We start from the raw sequence: 18,305 nt of genomic DNA on the forward strand, positions 1-18,305 counted from the left end.
TCTAACTCTCTAATTCTCTCTCTAACTCTCTAATTCTCTCTCTCTAACTCTCTAATTCTCTCTCTCTAACTCTCTAATTCTCTCTCTAACTCTCTAATTCTCTCTCTAACTCTCTAATTCTCTCTCTAACTCTCTAATTCTCTCTCTAACTCTCTAATTCTCTCTCTAACTCTCTAACTCTGTAACTCTCTAATTCTCTAATTCTCTCTCTAACTCTCTAATTCTCTCTCTAACTCTCTAATTCTCTCTCTAACTCTCTAATTCTCTCTCTAACTCTCTAATTCTCTCTCTAACTCTCTAATTCTCTCTCTAACTCTCTAATTCTCTCTCTCTAACTCTCTAATTCTCTCTCTCTAACTCTCTAATTCTCTCTCTAACTCTCTAATTCTCTCTCTAACTCTCTAATTCTCTCTCTAACTCTCTAATTCTCTCTCTAACTCTCTAATTCTCTCTCTAACTCTCTAATTCTCTCTCTAACTCTCTAATTCTCTCTCTAACTCTCTAATTCTCTCTCTAACTCTCTAATTCTCTCTCTAACTCTCTAATTCTCTCTCTCTAACTCTCTAATTCTCTCTCTAACTCTCTAATTCTCTCTCTAACTCTCTAATTCTCTCTCTAACTCTCTAATTCTCTCTCTAACTCTCTAATTCTCTCTCTAACTCTCTAATTCTCTCTCTAACTCTCTAATTCTCTCTCTAACTCTCTAATTCTCTCTCTAACTCTCTAATTCTCTCTCTAACTCTCTAATTCTCTCTCTAACTCTCTAATTCTCTCTCTAACTCTCTAATTCTCTCTCTAACTCTCTAATTCTCTCTCTAACTCTCTAACTCTCTCTCTAACTCTCTAATTCTCTCTCTAACTCTCTAATTCTCTCTCTAACTCTCTAATTCTCTCTCTAACTCTCTAATTCTCTCTTACTAACTCTCTAATTCTCTCTCTAACTCTCTAATTCTCTCTCTAACTCTCTAATTCTCTCTCTCTAACTCTCTAATTCTCTCTCTCTAACTCTCTAATTCTCTCTCTAACTCTCTAATTCTCTCTCTAACTCTCTAACTCTCTCTCTAACTCTCTAATTCTCTCTACTAACTCTCTAATTCTCTCTCTAACTCTCTAATTCTCTCTCTAACTCTCTAATTCTCTCTTACTAACTCTCTAACTCTCTAACTCTCTAATTCTCTCTCTAACTCTCTAATTCTCTCTCTAACTCTCTAATTCTCTCTCTAACTCTCTAATTCTCTCTCTAACTCTCTAATTCTCTCTCTAACTCTCTAATTCTCTCTCTAACTCTCTAATTCTCTCTCTAACTCTCTAATTCTCTCTCTAACTCTCTAATTCTCTCTCTAACTCTCTAATTCTCTCTCTAACTCTCTAATTCTCTCTCTAACTCTCTAATTCTCTCTCTAACTCTCTAATTCTCTCTCTAACTCTCTAATTCTCTCTTACTAACTCTCTAATTCTCTCTCTAACTCTCTAATTCTCTCTCTAACTCTCTAATTCTCTCTCTCTAACTCTCTAATTCTCTCTCTAACTCTCTAATTCTCTCTCTCTAACTCTCTAATTCTCTCTCTAACTCTCTAATTCTCTCTCTAACTCTCTAATTCTATCTCTAACTCTCTAATTCTCTCTCTAACTCTCTAATTCTCTCTCTCTAACTCTCTAATTCTCTCTCTAACTCTCTAATTCTCTCTCTAACTCTCTAATTCTCTCTCTAACTCTCTAATTCTCTCTCTAACTCTCTAATTCTCTCTCTCTAACTCTCTAATTCTCTCTCTAACTCTCTAATTCTCTCTCTAACTCTCTAATTCTCTCTCTAACTCTCTAATTCTCTCTTACTAACTCTCTAATTCTCTCTCTAACTCTCTAATTCTCTCTCTAACTCTCTAATTCTCTCTCTAACTCTCTAATTCTCTCTTACTAACTCTCTAATTATCTCTCTAACTCTCTAATTCTCTCTCTCTAACTCTCTAATTCTCTCTCTAACTCTCTAATTCTCTCTCTAACTCTCTAATTCTCTCTTACTAACTCTCTAATTCTCTCTCTAACTCTCTAATTCTCTCTCTAACTCTCTAATTCTCTCTTACTAACTCTCTAATTCTCTCTCTAACTCTCTAATTCTCTCTCTCTAACTCTCTAATTCTCTCTCTAACTCTCTAATTCTCTCTCTAACTCTCTAATTCTCTCTCTCTAACTCTCTAATTCTCTCTCTCTAACTCTCTAATTCTCTCTCTAACTCTCTAATTCTCTCTCTAACTCTCTAATTCTCTCTTACTAACTCTCTAATTCTCTCTCTAACTCTCTAATTCTCTCTCTAACTCTCTAATTCTCTCTCTCTAACTCTCTAATTCTCTCTCTAACTCTCTAATTCTCTCTCTCTCTAATTCTCTCTCTAACTCTCTAATTCTCTCTCTAACTCTCTAATTCTCTCTCTAACTCTCTAATTCTCTCTCTAACTCTCTAATTCTCTCTCTAACTCTCTAATTCTCTCTCTAACTCTCTAATTCTCTCTCTCTAACTCTCTAATTCTCTCTCTAACTCTCTAATTCTCTCTCTAACTCTCTAATTCTCTCTCTAACTCTCTAATTCTCTCTCTAACTCTCTAATTCTCTCTCTAACTCTCTAATTCTCTCTCTCTAACTCTCTAATTCTCTCTCTAACTCTCTAATTCTCTCTCTAACTCTCTAATTCTCTCTCTAACTCTCTAATTCTCTCTCTCTAACTCTCTAATTCTCTCTCTAACTCTCTAATTCTCTCTCTAACTCTCTAACTCTGTAACTCTCTCTCTCTAACTCTCTAATTCTCTCTCTAACTCTCTAACTCTGTAACTCTCTCTCTCTAATTCTCTCTCTAACTCTCTAATTCTCTCTCTAACTCTCTAACTCTGTAACTCTCTCTCTCTAATTCTCTCTCTTTAACTCTCTAATTCTCTCTCTCTAATTCTCTCTCTCTCTCTCTAATTCTCTCTCTCTCTCTCTCTAATTCTCTCTCTTTAACTCTCTAAATCTAACTCTCTAATTCTCTCTCTCTAACTCTCTAATTCTCTCTCTCTAACTCTCTAATTCTCTCTCTCTCTAATTCTCTCTCTTTAACTCTCTAATTCTCTCTTACTAACTCTCTAATTCTCTCTTACTAACTCTCTAATTCTCTCTTACTAACTCTCTAATTCTCTCTTACTAACTCTCTAATTTTCTCTTACTAACTCTCTAATTCTCTCTTACTAACTCTCTAATTCTCTCTTCTCTTCTCTGTCCTTCTCTTTTTCTATCTTCTCTTCCACCCCCTCTGCTTCTCTCTTCTTAACTAATGCCAGAATGTCACTCCCGGGGTGAGCGTGGGCGCTAGTTAATGTGAACTATTATTCAGGAACACGACATGACGTGATCGGTGTGTGTTCCCTGAGTGCCTACGTGCGTAAACGGTGACATTACCGCCACTGAACAGAAAGAGAGTGTTTATTTTCTTCATTATATCCTACGTAAACAGAATAAATTAAAGAAGGTCATAAAATGTGTAGGGGATTGCAACCCTAAATGGCCGATAGGGCTCTGGTCAAAAGTAGTGCTCTACGTAGGGAATATAGAATGCCATTTGGGACTACACTAAATTATGTAAATAAACAATGGCAAGTAAATACCAACTAATCTATGCTGGATATGTGGCGACAGACACCTAATCATGTGGTGCGTCACTAATTTCATTATTAAAATAAACAATTTTTATTTATTACATTATTTATATATATATATATATATATATATATATATTTTTTTTTAGGGTGTAGATCAGCTTTAATATTGCAGATAGATTGTAGATATATAGATAAATAAATAGATACATCAATGTTATTGTCTGCATCATTTCCAATGAGGGGGGGATATATATATTTATATATAAACACTACTGTTTAAAAGTTTGGGGTCACTTAGAAATGTCCTTGTTTTTGAAAGAAAAGCACATTTTTTTGTCCATTAAAATAAGATCAAATTGATCAGAAATACAGTGTAGACATTGTTCATGTTGTAAATGACTATTGTAGCTGGAAACAGCTGATTTTTAATGGAATATCTACATAAGTGTACAGAGGCCCATTATCAGCAACCATCAGTCCTGTGTTCCAATGACACGTTGTGTTAGCTAATCCAAGTTTATCATTTTAAAAGGTTAATTGATCATTAGAAAGCCCTTTTGCAATTATGTTAGCACAGCTGAAAACTGTTGTCCTGATTATAAGCAATTAAACTGTCCTTCTTTAGACTAGTTGAGTATCTGGAGCATCATCATTTGTGGGTTCGATTACAGGCTCAAAATGGCCAGAAACAAAGAACTTTCTTCTGAAACTCGTCAGTCTATTCTTGTTCTGAGAAATGAAGGCGATTCCATGTGAAAAAATGCCAAGAAACTGAAGATCTCGTACATCGCTGTGTACTACTCCCTTCACAGAACAGCACAAACTGGCTCTAACCAGAATAGACAGAGGAGTGGGAGGCCCCGGTGCACAACTGAGCAAGAGGACAAGTACATTAATGTGTCTAGTTTGAGAAACAGACCCCTCACAAGTCCTCAACTGGCAGCTTCATTAAATAGTACCCGCAAAACACCAGTCTCAACGTCAACAATGAAGAGGCGACTCTGGGATGCTGGCCTTCTAGGCAGAGTTGTAAAGAAAAAGCCATATATCAGACTGGCCAACAAACAGAAAAGATTTACACGGGCAAGAGAACACAGACATTGGACAGAGAAACTCCGCCTCTTCACCCCGATCCAGCCATCATTTTCCCCCATTTGTTTTAGTGAGTGGATCAGCTTTACTATTGCAGATAGATTGTACCTTTCTCAATGTAATTGTCTGCATCACTTCCAATCCCCCATATATTGTTTGGGGCAAATATATACAGAACCAGTCAAAAGTTTGGACACGGCGACTCATTCCAGGGTTTTTCTTTATTTGTACTATTTTCTACATTGTAGAATAATAGTGAAGACATCAGAACTATGAAATAACACATATGGAATCATGTAGTAACTGAAAAAAAAGTGTTCAACAAATCAAAATATATTTGAGATTCTTCAAAGTAGCTGCCTTGAGTTTGAGTTGAGTTTATTTAATTTTTTACAGGGACAGTGCACATTAATCAACGTTTCAGTAAAAATGCCGGTTTTAACCAGCCGGCTAATTTTCAAAGGCAGTCCTGGGCAGGTTATTAAAAACAATTACAATATAGACATAGCAACATAGGACAAGCAAGACATAGCAGACACAGCAACATAGGACAAGCAAGACATAGCATATAGACAGAGCAACATAGAACAAGCAAGATGTAGCATACAGACAGAGCAACATAGAACAAACAAGTCGTAGCATACAGACAGAGCAACATAGAACAAACAAGTCGTAGCATACAGACAGAGCAACATAGAACAAGCAAGATGTAGCATACAGACAGAGCAACATAGAACAAACAAGTCGTAGCATACAGACAGAGCAACATAGAACAAGCAAGACGTAGCATACAGACAGAGCAACATAGAACAAACAAGTCGTAGCATACAGACAGAGCAACATAGAACAAGCAAGACGTAGCATACAGACAGAGCAACATAGAACAAGCAAGACGTAGCATACAGACAGAGCAACATAGAACAAGCAAGACCTAGCATACAGACAGAGCAACATAGAACAAGCAAGACGTAGCATACAGACAGAGCAACATAGAACAAGCAAGACGTAGCATACAGACAGAGCAACACAGAACAAAAAGCAGCAAGACAAAATTAATAAAAGCAACAGTGTTTCCACACCTCACAAGCTACAGACAACATGGAAAGCGGCAACACACAGCTAGGGACCATGTTCACAAATCTGATTGACCTTCAGCCATGTCTTCATGCATTTTGTGATATGTGGTGCAATTGTGTGTGTCTGATGGCAGTGTATTCCAGACATGGGAAGCTCTCACAGAGAAAGCGGATTTACTAAAGGTGCTTTTCCTTAGGGGAACTATACAGTCACCTCTCATGGCAGACCTTGTGGATCTGCTGCCATATGTTTGGGTTTTCTGTTTAACAGAAATACTGAGTGGAGGGGGAGGAGCCAGACCATTTAGGATCTTGAATACAAGACAGTGTATTGCAAAAGATTTTCCCAACTCAGGAGCTCATGCTTTCTGAGGATGTAACAGTGATGATGGCTATTGGGCTTCCTATCAAGCACTTTGAGAGCCTGTTTGACACATAGACATCTGGCTCAGTAACATCAGATACCAGCTGGAGCTTCTCTCCTGACACATAGACATCTGGCTCAGTAACATCAGATACCAGCTGGAGCTTCTCTCCTGACACATAGACATCTGGCTCAGTAACATCAGATACCAGCTGGAGCTTCTCTCCTGACACATAGACATCTGGCTCAGAAACATCAGGAACCACCTGGAGCTTCTCCCCTGACACACAGACATCTGGCTCAGTAGCATCAGATACCACCTGGAGCATCTCCCCTGACACACAGACACATAGACATCTGGCTCAGTAACATCAGATACCAGCTGGAGCTTCTCCCCTGACACATAGACATCTGGCTCAGTAACATCAGATACCAGCTGGAGCTTCTCCCCTGACACATAGACATCTGGTTCAGTAACATCAGATACCAGCTGGAGCTTCTCCCCTGACACATAGACATCTGGCTCAGTAGCATGAGACACCAGCTGGAGCTTCTCCCCTGACACATAGACATCTGGCTCAGTAGCATCAGATACCAGCTGGAGCTTCTCCCCTGACACATAGAGACACAGACATCTGTCTCAGTAGCATCAGATACCACCATCTGGCTCAGTAGCATCTGTTGGCCTCTTTGTGAAGAACATGCAGACAGTTTTTTTCACATTGAGATGCAAACACGAGTCACTGAGTCACTATGTAACCTGGACCATTACAGTAGTGAGTCACTATGTAACCTGGACCATTACAGTAGTGAGTCACTTTGTAACCTGGACCATTACAGTAGTGAGTCACTATGTAACCTGGACCATTACAGTAGTGAGTCACTATGTAACCTGGACCATTACAGTAGTGAGTCACTATGTAACCTGGACCATTACAGTAGTGAGTCACTATGTAACCTGGACCATTACAGTAGTGAGTCACTATGTAACCTGGACCATTACAGTAGTGAGTCACTGAGTCACCTTGTAACCTGGACCATTACAGTAGTGAGTCACTATGTAACCTGGACCATTACAGTAGTGAGTCACTATGTAATCTGGACCATTACAGTAGTGAGTCACTTTGTAACCTGGAACATTACAGTAGTGAGTCACTGAGTCACTTTGTAACCTGGACCATTACAGTAGTGAGTCACTGAGCCACTTTGTAACCTGGACCATTACAGTAGTGAGTCACTGTGTAACCTGGACCATTACAGTAGTGAGTCACTGAGCCACTTTGTAACCTGGACCATTACAGTAGTGAGTCACTATGTAACCTGGACCATTACAGTAGTGAGTCACTGAGTCACTATGTAACCTGGACCATTACAGTAGTGAGTCACTATGTAACCTGGACCATTACAGTAGTGAGTCACTATGTAACCTGTACCATTACAGTAGTGAGTCACTATGTAACCTGGACCGTTACAGTAGTGAGTCACTATGTAACCTGGACCATTACAGTAGTGAGTCACTATGTAACCTGGACCATTACAGTAGTGAGTCACTATGTAACCTGGACCATTGCAGTAGTGAGTCACTATGTAACCTGGACCATTACAATAGTGAGTCACTATGTAATCTGGACCATTACAGTAGTGAGTCACTATGTAACCTGGACCATTGCAGTAGTGAGTCACCATGTAACCTGGACCATTACAGTAGTGAGTCACTATGTAATCTGGACCATTACAGTAGTGAGTCACTATGTAACCTGGACCATTACAGTAGTGAGTCACTATGTAACCTGGACCATTACAGTAGTGAGTAACTGAGTCACTATGTAACCTGGACCATTACAGTAGTGAGTCACTATGTAACCTGGACCATTACAGTAGTGAGTCACTATGTAACCTGGACCATTACAGTAGTGAGTAACTGAGTCACTATGTAACCTGGACCATTACAGTAGTGAGTCACTATGTAACCTGGACCATTGCAGTAGTGAGTCACTATGTAACCTGGACCATTACAATAGTGAGTCACTATGTAACCTGGACCATTACAGTAGTGAGTCACTGAGTCACTTTGTAACCTGGACCATTACAGTAGTGAGTCACTGAGCCACTATGTAACCTTGACCATTACAGTAGTGAGTCACTTTGTAACCTGGACCATTACAGTAGTGAGTCACTGAGTCACTATGTAACCTGGACCATTACAGTAGTGAGTCACTGAGTCACTATGTAACCTGGACCATTACAGTAGTGAGTCACTATGTAACCTGGACCATTACAGTAGTGAGTCACTATGTAACCTGGACCATTACAGTACTGAGTCACTATGTAACCTGGACCATTACAGTACTGAGTCACTATGTAACCTGGACCATTACAGTACTGAGTCACTATGTAACCTGGACCATTACAGTAGTGAGTCACTGAGCCACTATGTAACCTGGACCATTACAGTAGTGAGTCACTGAGTCACTATGTAACCTGGACCATTACAGTAGTGAGTCACTGAGTCACTATGTAACCTGGACCATTGCAGTAGTGAGTCACTATGTAACCTGGACCATTGCAGTAGTGAGTCACTATGTAACCTGGACCATTACAGTAGTGAGTCACTTTGTAACCTGGACCATTACAGTAGTGAGTCACTATGTAACCTGGACCATTACAGTAGTGAGTCACTATGTAACCTGGACCATTACAGTACTGAGTCACTATGTAACCTGGACCATTACAGTAGTGAGTCACTATGTAACCTGGACCATTACAGTAGTGAGTCACTATGTAACCTGGACCATTACAGTAGTGAGTCACTATGTAACCTGGACCATTACAGTACTGAGTCACTATGTAACCTGGACCATTACAGTAGTGAGTCACTTTGTAACCTGGACCATTACAGTAGTGAGTCACTATGTAACCTGGACCATTACAGTAGTGAGTCACTATGTAACCTGGACCATTACAGTACTGAGTCACTTTGTAACCTGGACCATTACAGTAGTGAGTCACTATGTAACCTGGACCATTACAGTAGTGAGTCACTGAGTCACTATGTAACCTGGACCGTTACAGTAGTGAGTCACTATGTAACCTGGACCATTACAGTAGTGAGTCACTGTGTAACCTGGACCATTACAGTACTGAGTCACTATGTAACCTGGACCATTACAGTAGTGAGTCACTATGTAACCTGGACCATTACAGTAGTGAGTCACTATGTAACCTGGACCATTACAGTACTGAGTCACTATGTAACCTGGACCATTACAGTACTGAGTCACTATGTAACCTGGACCATTACAGTACTGAGTCACTATGTAACCTGGACCATTACAGTAGTGAGTCACTATGTAACCTGGACCATTACAGTAGTGAGTCACTATGTAACCTGGACCATTACAGTACTGAGTCACTATGTAACCTGGACCATTACAGTACTGAGTCACTATGTAACCTGGACCATTACAGTAGTGAGTCACTTTGTAACCTGGACCATTACAGTAGTGAGTCACTATGTAACCTGGACCGTTACAGTAGTGAGTCACTATGTAACCTGGACCATTACAGTAGTGAGTCACTATGTAACCTGGACCATTACAGTAGTGAGTCACTATGTAACCTGGACCATTACAGTAGTGAGTTCTGGTGCAGCTTGTTGTTTGTTCTTTGTACATATATTACTGTATCATCTGAAAACATCTGAACTACAGACCCAGTACAGACAGAAGGCAGGTCATTAATGTACAGGCTGAACTACTACAGACCCAGTACAGACAGAAGGCAGATCATTAATGTACAGGCTGAACTACAGACCCAGTACAGACAGAAGGCAGATCATTAATGTACAGGCTGAACTACAGACCCAGTACAGACAGAAGGCAGGTCATTAATGTACAGGCTGAACAGGAGGGCCCTAATATTGACCATTGGGGCACGCCCACATCATAGTTAAGAGTGGGCAACAGCTCATTGCTCATTCTCAGCATTCTCTCAACCAGCTTCACCTGGAATGCTTTTCCAACATATAAAAATATATTTTTTTATATATTTTTCTTTATTACTTTCTCATCCCACCTTCCCTCCCCTAATTGGAGTAAACTAGGGCACAACAATGCTTAGGCTTCTACTCCCAATTTATGCATACAGTGGGGCAAAAAAGTATTTATAAAAAAAAATTGTAAGTATTTATTTAATACTTATTTTCCACCATAATTTGCAAATAAATTCATTAAAAATCCTACAATGTGATTGTCTGGATATTTTTTCTCATATTGTCTGTCATAGTTGAAGTGTACCTATGATGAAAATTACAGGCCTCTCTCCTCTTTTTAAATTGGAGAACTTGCACAATTGGTGGCTGACTAAATACTTTTTTGCCCCACTGTACTATATACATTTTATGGACACAGTATATTTTACAATAGTTATATTTTGTTTGTTTTTACTCCTTCCTCTAACCTCAACCCCTCCCATCTATTTCTGCCACAAATGTTCTGAAACTATATATGTTCTACATTGGTTATCTTGTTGTTATTAGTCCCACCTTCAGCTCCATTCAGCCCCTCCCATCTCTTAACACCATCCAGTCCCACCCTTCAGCTCCATTCAACCCCTCCCATCTATGTCTAAACACCATCCAGTCCCACCCTTCAGCCCCTCCCATCTCTAAACACCATCCAGTCCCACCCTTCAGCTCCATTCAACCCCTCCCATCTCTCTCAACACCATCAAGTCCCACCCTTCAGCTCCATTCAACCCCTCCCATCTCTCAACACCATCCAGTCTCACCCTTCAGCTCCATTCAACCCCTCCCATCTCTTAACACCATCCAGTCCCACCCTTCAGCTCCATTCAGCCCCTCCCATCTCTAAACACCATCCAGTCCCACCCTTCAGCTCCATTTAGCCCCTCCCATCTATCTCTCAACACCATCCAGTCCCCCCCTTCAGCTCCATTCAGCCCCTCCCATCTATCTCTCAACACCATCCAGTCCCCCCCTTCAGCTCCATTCAGCCCCTCCCATCTATCTCTCAACACCATCCAGTCCCCCCCTTCAGCTCCATTCAGCCCCTCCCATCGCTTAACACCATCCAGTCCCCTCCTTCAGCTCCATTCAACCCCTCCCGTCTATCTCTTAACACCATCCAGTCCCACCCTTCAGCTCCATTCAGCCCCTCCCATCTCTTAACACCATCCAGTCCCACCCTTCAGCTCCATTCAGCCCCTCCCATCTCTCAACACCATCCAGTCCCATCCTTCAGCTCCATTCAGCCCCTCCCATCTCTTAACAGCTTCCATATTGGGTTTCTATTTGCCATTGTTGAAGGAATTTTAATTCCTCTGTTTTAATACCCAATTAAATTACTGTTCGTTTGGATCTGTCACCGTACCTGCTATCTGGGTTAAACACCGGCCTGTTTTTAACCTCAATCCAGAAGCCAGGTCTTCTTTTTTTTAATTAACGTGCACGTTTTTCCCGCCGTACGACCTCCAGATGGCAGGGACGGATTTTTAGATCCCGGCTTCGAAGGACCAATTGTTGAAGGAATTTGATTCCTCTGTTTTAATACCCAATTAAATTAAACACTGTCAATTCATAAGGATTTGTAAGACCCTTATTTTATAGGAATGGACAAAGCCCAGGTCTTAAAAGTCAAGTAACAGCCTTTAATCAAGAGAGTACTGAGTAAATACACATTTTACCACAGGTTATAAACTGAAAATGACATCAGCGTTTTCTAAATGTTCCGTCTCTTCTTGACACTGGTAGAAAGGCCCTATAGTTCTCAAGCCTTCCCTCCTCGCCTAGAGCCAAGGTCAGCCAGTGTAGATCAGCATTCTAGACAGTCTGGAGATAGTTCATTAATTTGTACCAAGGAACAGACCGTCATTGTACTAAACTCCCGACTACATTCACTACATTATATTCAATACTGGGAGCAAGAGAGAAAATTCATACATGTACAGTAACATAATAGTATTCTGACTAGTACATCCTGATTGAAATGTATACATAATTAGTCATTATAGATAAAAAAATCCCTTAACAGCCATATATTTCTAAACTGTGCTGTGATGTTTCACAAAAGTTCTGACCTGGACTATTCTCTCAGTTTCTACAGATTGTAAATAATAAAATAAACATGTTTGCTAAAAGTATTATTATATTATCGATTGATTGACTATGACTTCTGTTGTGTGTTCCTTCCTTCCAAACAACTCATCTTTAGTTTAATCTGTCCACAGAATATTTTGCCAGTAGCGCTGTGGAACATCCAGGTGCACTTTTGCGAACTTCAGATGTGCAGCAATGTTTTTTTTTAACAGCAGTGTCTTCTTCCGTGGTGTCCTCCCATGAACACCATTCTTGTTTAGTGTTTTACATATCGTAGACTCGTCAACAGAGATGTTAGCATGTTCCAGAGATTTCTGTAAGTCTTTAGCTGACACTCTAGGATTCTTCTTAACCTCATTGAGCATTCTGCTCTGTGCTCTTGCAGTCATCTTTACAGGATGGCCACTCCTAGGGAGAGTAGCAACGGTGCTGAACTTTCTCCATTTATAGACAATTTGTCTTACCATGGACTGATGAACATCAAGGCTTTTAGAGATACTTTTGTAACCCTTTCCAGCTTCATGCAAGTCAACAATTCTTAATCTTAGGTCTTCTGATATCTCTTCTGTTCGAGGCATGGTTCACATCAGGCAATGCTTCTTGTGAATAGCAAACTAATTTTGTGAGTGTTTTTTATAGGGCAAGGCAGATCTAACCAACATCTCCAAACTTGTCTCATTGATTGGACTCCAGGTTAGCTGACTCCTGACTCCAATTAGCTTTTGGAGAAGTCATTAGACTAGAGGGGTTCACATACCTTTTTCCAACCTACACTGTGAATGTTTAAATTATTTATTCAATATAGACAAGAAAAAATACATTAATTTGTGTGCTATTAGTATAAGCACATTGTGTTTGTCTATTGTTGTGACTTAGATGAAGATCAGATCACATTTTATGACCAAATTATGCAGAAATCCAGGTAATTCCAAAGAGTGGTTGCAAGAATTTGAATAATAATTAGTGATGTACCGATATGTCATTTTTGGCCGATACCGATATCCGAATATTTTCCTTGCCAAAAAAAAAACGATACAGATATTTAAAATTTTAGCGGCCTTTTAAGCATTCTAGTAGTGTTAAATAGTTAAAACACACACATGGACGGAGTGGTCTAAGGCAGTGCAAGAGGCATCACTACAGTCCCTGGTTCGAATCCAGGCTGTATCACATCCTGCTGTGATTGGGAGTTCCATAGTGCGGTGCACAATTGGCCCAGCGTCGTCCGGGTTTGTCCGGGATGGGCCGTCATTGTAAATAAGAATTTGATCTTAACTGACTTTAACTGACTCTGCATTTATACAGAGACTTGATTACACACAGGTGGATTGTATTTATCATCATTAGTCATTTAGGTCAACATTGGATCATTCAGAGATCCTCACTGAACTTCTGGAGAGAGTTTGCTGCACTGAAAGTAAAGGGGCTGAATAATTTTGCACGCCCAATTTTTCAGTTTTTGATTTGTTAAAAAAGTTTGAAATATCCAATAAATGTCGTTCCACTTCATGATTGTGTCCCACTTGTTGTTGATTCTTCCCAAAAAAATACAGTTTTAAATCTTTATGTTTGAAGCCTGAAATTTGGCAAAAGGTCGCAAAGTTCAAGAGGGCTGAATACTTTCGCAAGGCACTGTAGCTAGGTGTCATCATCTAAAATAACCCTCATTTATAAGGCAGTTCTCATTTGATTCATGGTGGTCGGACCCATCTATGTGAAGCTAGCCACAATAAGGATTAGCCACAATAGTGGACTTTGTGGTTAGCCTTCAAAATAAAAGTATGGCATAATTCTACTATTTGTATTCATTTGCATTACTGTCAATGACAAACTTTCATTTTGAAGGCAAATCGCAAATTCCACTATTGTGCCTAATCCTTATTGTGGCTAGCTTCACAACACATAACCCGGTCAGGTCGAGCCTCACTAGCCAGATGAAGCTAGCTGGCTGCTTATAACGTTAGTTTTGGGCAACAGGGTTAAGTAGCTGGCTAGCTATTTATTTTCATCAACTGAAGTTCAATTTCAATAGGCGAACAACAAGTGGCAACCTAGCTAATACTTACTCACAAGGATTCCTAAATCATTGCTAAGAATAATGAAAATGACTGCAGTTTCTACTGGTCATTGTATTCAGGCTGGTTGTATTGGTGTTAGCTAGGTACCAAGCTAAAGCTAGCTAGGTACCAAGCGAAAGCTAGCTAGGTACCAAGCTAAAGCTAGCTACCCCAGAAGTTGCAGTCGAACAAATTATGTTTTATTACCAACGCGGTATTGTAAACATCGTTCGTGGGCGGTGTTTGCAGATTTTTTTGTACAGCTTTGACAGTGCTACTGTATCTTTTTGACACGCAAAGACCCAAACGGCGTTCCGTAGTATGTTGTGAGGCTGATAGCAGTGACACTATTACTGTGTAACTCCAATAGGGCAACATCTGAAAAATAGCTCACTTGGTAGTGTGTACCGACCAGTCGGTGAAAGCCAACATCACCCACGACAGAGGAATGGTTGGTTGTCAAGGGAAGTGAATTCCATTATCTTGGCTTTAATAAGTTTAGATTTAGAAACTAGACATCGGGCGATATTAGCTAAAAATGCCAACATCGGTATCGGGCCGATTCCGATATATTCACTGATATATTGTGAATCCCTAATAAATGATTTACATTGAAAAATTCAACAACAATAATATGATGCGAACCAAGGAATCAATCTAGGGCTTTCTTCACAAGCATAAAAATAACATAGGAGAGATGAGAGAAGAGAAGAGACAGGCATTACAAAACTGTGGCCTGTGGAATCCACACGCTGCAGCACAGTGGACCTAGACTGTGTTTTTACTTCAAATTATTAACTAGAACTGACAAATCCGTTTCTCTCCGTCTGCCTGTCTGTGTGTGTGTGTGTGTGTGTGTGTGTGTGTGTGTGTGTGTGTGTGTGTGTGTGTGTGTATGGTGTGTGTGCGTGTGTATGGTGTGTGTGCGTGTGTATGGTGTGTGTGCGTGTGTGTGTGTATGTGTGTGTGTGTGTGTGTGTGTGTGTGTGTGTGTGTATGGTGTGTGCGTGTGTATGGTGTGTGCGTGTGTGTGTGTGTGTGCGTGTGTGTATGGTGTGTGTGCGTGTGTGTATGGTGTGTGTGCGTGTGTATGGTGTGTGTGCGTGTGTATGGTGTGTGTGCGTGTGTGTGTGTATGGTGTGTGTGTGTATGGTGTGTGTATGGTGTGTGTGCGTGTGTATGGTGTGTGTGCGTGTGTATGGTGTGTGTGCGTGTGTATGTGTGTGTGTGTGTGTGTATGGTGTGTGCGTGTGTGTGTGTGTGTGTGACAACGACAACTGTCCTGGTAAAAACAAGTGGAGAGAATTATGACTGTCATGAGATAAACTTAACAGGCCCAAATAAATGTTTATGTATGCAAACATCATGTTCAAGATGGACCTAAACAGCATGCGACAGTTTAAAGAGGCACTGTGCAGAAATATCTCCGTCATTTCCTGGTGGCTAACATTCTAATAGTTCGCCCAATTCCAGTTTATGTGACAAAAAAAACAAGCAAATATAGTGTAAAGAATCATTGAACTAAACCGCTGTGAAATATATTTTCCCTAAACATAAATATAGTATTTTCAGCTGTTTGAAGCTGGTGTACAAAACCGAAACAAAACTTTAAAAAACATCAAGCATAGAAATAGTACACATGGAACAGATCTACGGCTTCTTAGACTGGTTTTCAATGAGAATGACAGATCTATAACACATAGAACAGATCTACGGCTTCTTAGACTGGCTTTCAGTGAGAATGACAGATCTATAACACATAGAACAGATCTACGGCTTCTTAGACTGGCTTTCAATGAGAATGACAGATCTATAACACATAGAACAGATCTACGGCTTCTTAGACTGGCTTTCAATGAGAATGACAGATCTATAACACATAGAACAGATCTACGGCTTCTTAGACTGGCTTTCAATGAGAATGACAGATCTATAACACACATTTCTATGGGAATTTGGTCAGGTCGCCCCAAAAAAGTTACATATTGTAGAATTAAGTTCTTTATTTAGGATTTTAAAAAAATCAAGTTCAGGCTAAAGATAAAGTACTATGTTTCAGTTTGTTTATATAACCACTTGTGTCAACATTGAATGCTCAGTTTTCAGTGTGTGTGTTTTGTTGAATTTTGTCTCGGTCAAACACCATGAAACAGCTTTTTTCCTGCAAATGGGCATGTGCCAATCGAACTCAACAAGGAAACAGTCGGTGGGTGTATTCGATTACTATTTATTGGAAAGGTGTATAGATTTCAGCAAATATAGAAAGGCACGCAACTACAGAGGACAAACATAGGCACAAGGTAAGCGTTTCATAATTTAAAAAAAAAAAATGTTTAAGTAGCGACCTTATGCAAATCAATGTAGTTGGAGTTGAATTCCACCAAACCTGGTCTCTGTTCCACAGTTCATCAGAAACTGAATTCTCCACGGAGTGGAATAGAGTCAGCTAATGCTGGCACATCCTATTTATATTGAACAGTAGTGAAAAAAGCACTCAATTGTCATACTTGAGTAAAAGTAAAAAAGATATCTTATTGAAAATGCATCAAGTAAAAGTGAAAGTCACCCAGTAAAATCCTACTTGAGTAAAAGTCTAAAAGTATTTGGTTTGAAATGTACTTAAGTAAATGTAATTGCTAAAATATACCTAAGTATCAAAAGTAAAAGTATAAATCATTTCAAATTCCTAATATTAAGCAAACCAGATTGCAAAATGTTAAATTATTTTTTATTTAATTAAGGATAGCCTGGGGCACACTCTTGATAAGTGCGCGAATTTGACTATTCAAAATGTAACGAGTACTTTTGGGTGTCAGAGAAAATGTATGGAGTAAAAAAGACATTATTTTATTTAGGAATGTAGTGAAGTAAAAGTAATAGTTGTCAAAAATATAAATAGTACAGATACCCCCCAAAAAACGACTTAATCAACGTTAGTCATTTACACCACTAATATCGAACACGTGCCATTTACTAATAGTTTACAACGATAATCGAAGATACAAACGTAGAAAGAAATGTAAACATACAATATAACACTTAGTTCAACATAGCCTACCTCGCCATGGTGCAATCAGTGTAGAGCGCCTCGAAGTCTCGCCTGGAGATGAGCTTGCAGCGGTTGACTCCCGGTTGGATCGCACCGAGACCCCTCAGGACCCGGACTTGCGACACAGTACACACAACCGGACAAATATCCAGACGTTTCAGCTTGGTGTAAACGGTATGAAGCCCGCCGACGAGATGTTTTAGAAAGAGGTCAAAAACTTGGGGTAGACAAATCAAGTCGTCCTGTCCTCCGACGCTGAAAGAGGCGACTTTCACTCCGTGTACATCCACCATTCTGCACTCACTGGTTGTGGTTGTAGTTGTAGTGGTGGAAATTCCTCGATCTCGAAAAACCGGTGTGTTGGCGAATCCCAAGCCACCGGATGGGACTCCTGACCCGGTTAGGAAGGGGTTGAGGAGTCCGGTGGTGGTGAGCGGCGGGGAGGGGGAGTCTGGATGAGGGCTGGTGGTTGTGGCGGTGTAGATCGGGTCGGAGCGGAATATTCCCAAGGAGGAAGGTGCTCCTGAGCCGGGTGAGAGGACAGGAGGGGTCGCCGGGACGGCCATAGTGGTGGACATGGTCACTTTCACTTGTTGTTGTTCTCTCTCACTGGCGCTTATTTGTTCTCGGTCCTCTCTTCACTCTCTCTGTGCTTTTCTCTCGGTTTCCCACGCTCTACCCTGGTCGTCACTAGTTACCACAGCCACAAAGTCAGAAGACCCGCCTACTCGACCAATCAATGTGCTAGACAGCGCAGCTGCTAAAGTTATTGATCCAATCACATTGTATTAGTTACATGCGCCGATTACAACAGGTGTAGTAGACCTTACAGTGAAATGCTGAATACAACAGGTGTAGGTAGAACTTACAGTGAAATGCTGAATACAACAGGTGTAGTAGAACTTACTGTGATATTCAGAATACAAC

The 18,305-nt window shown here is 40.3% G+C and overlaps 1 protein-coding gene across 1 annotated transcript in view; it reads right to left on the reverse strand.

Moving 5' to 3' along the window:
* The window catches only part of LOC139379123 (dachshund homolog 2-like), an 82,610-nt gene extending 64,562 nt beyond the window's left edge, over window positions 1–18,048 (reverse strand). Inside the window, exon 1 of the mRNA XM_071121956.1 lies at window positions 17,388–18,048. Coding sequence (XP_070978057.1) covers window positions 17,388–17,956 — 569 coding nt within the window. The 5' untranslated portion in view covers window positions 17,957–18,048. The remainder of the gene's footprint in view (window positions 1–17,387) is intronic.
* Window positions 18,049–18,305: the final 257 nt, after the last annotated feature.

This window comes from Oncorhynchus clarkii, chromosome 21 (assembly GCF_045791955.1).
Source record: "Oncorhynchus clarkii lewisi isolate Uvic-CL-2024 chromosome 21, UVic_Ocla_1.0, whole genome shotgun sequence".
NCBI classification, from domain to species: domain Eukaryota; kingdom Metazoa; phylum Chordata; class Actinopteri; order Salmoniformes; family Salmonidae; genus Oncorhynchus; species Oncorhynchus clarkii.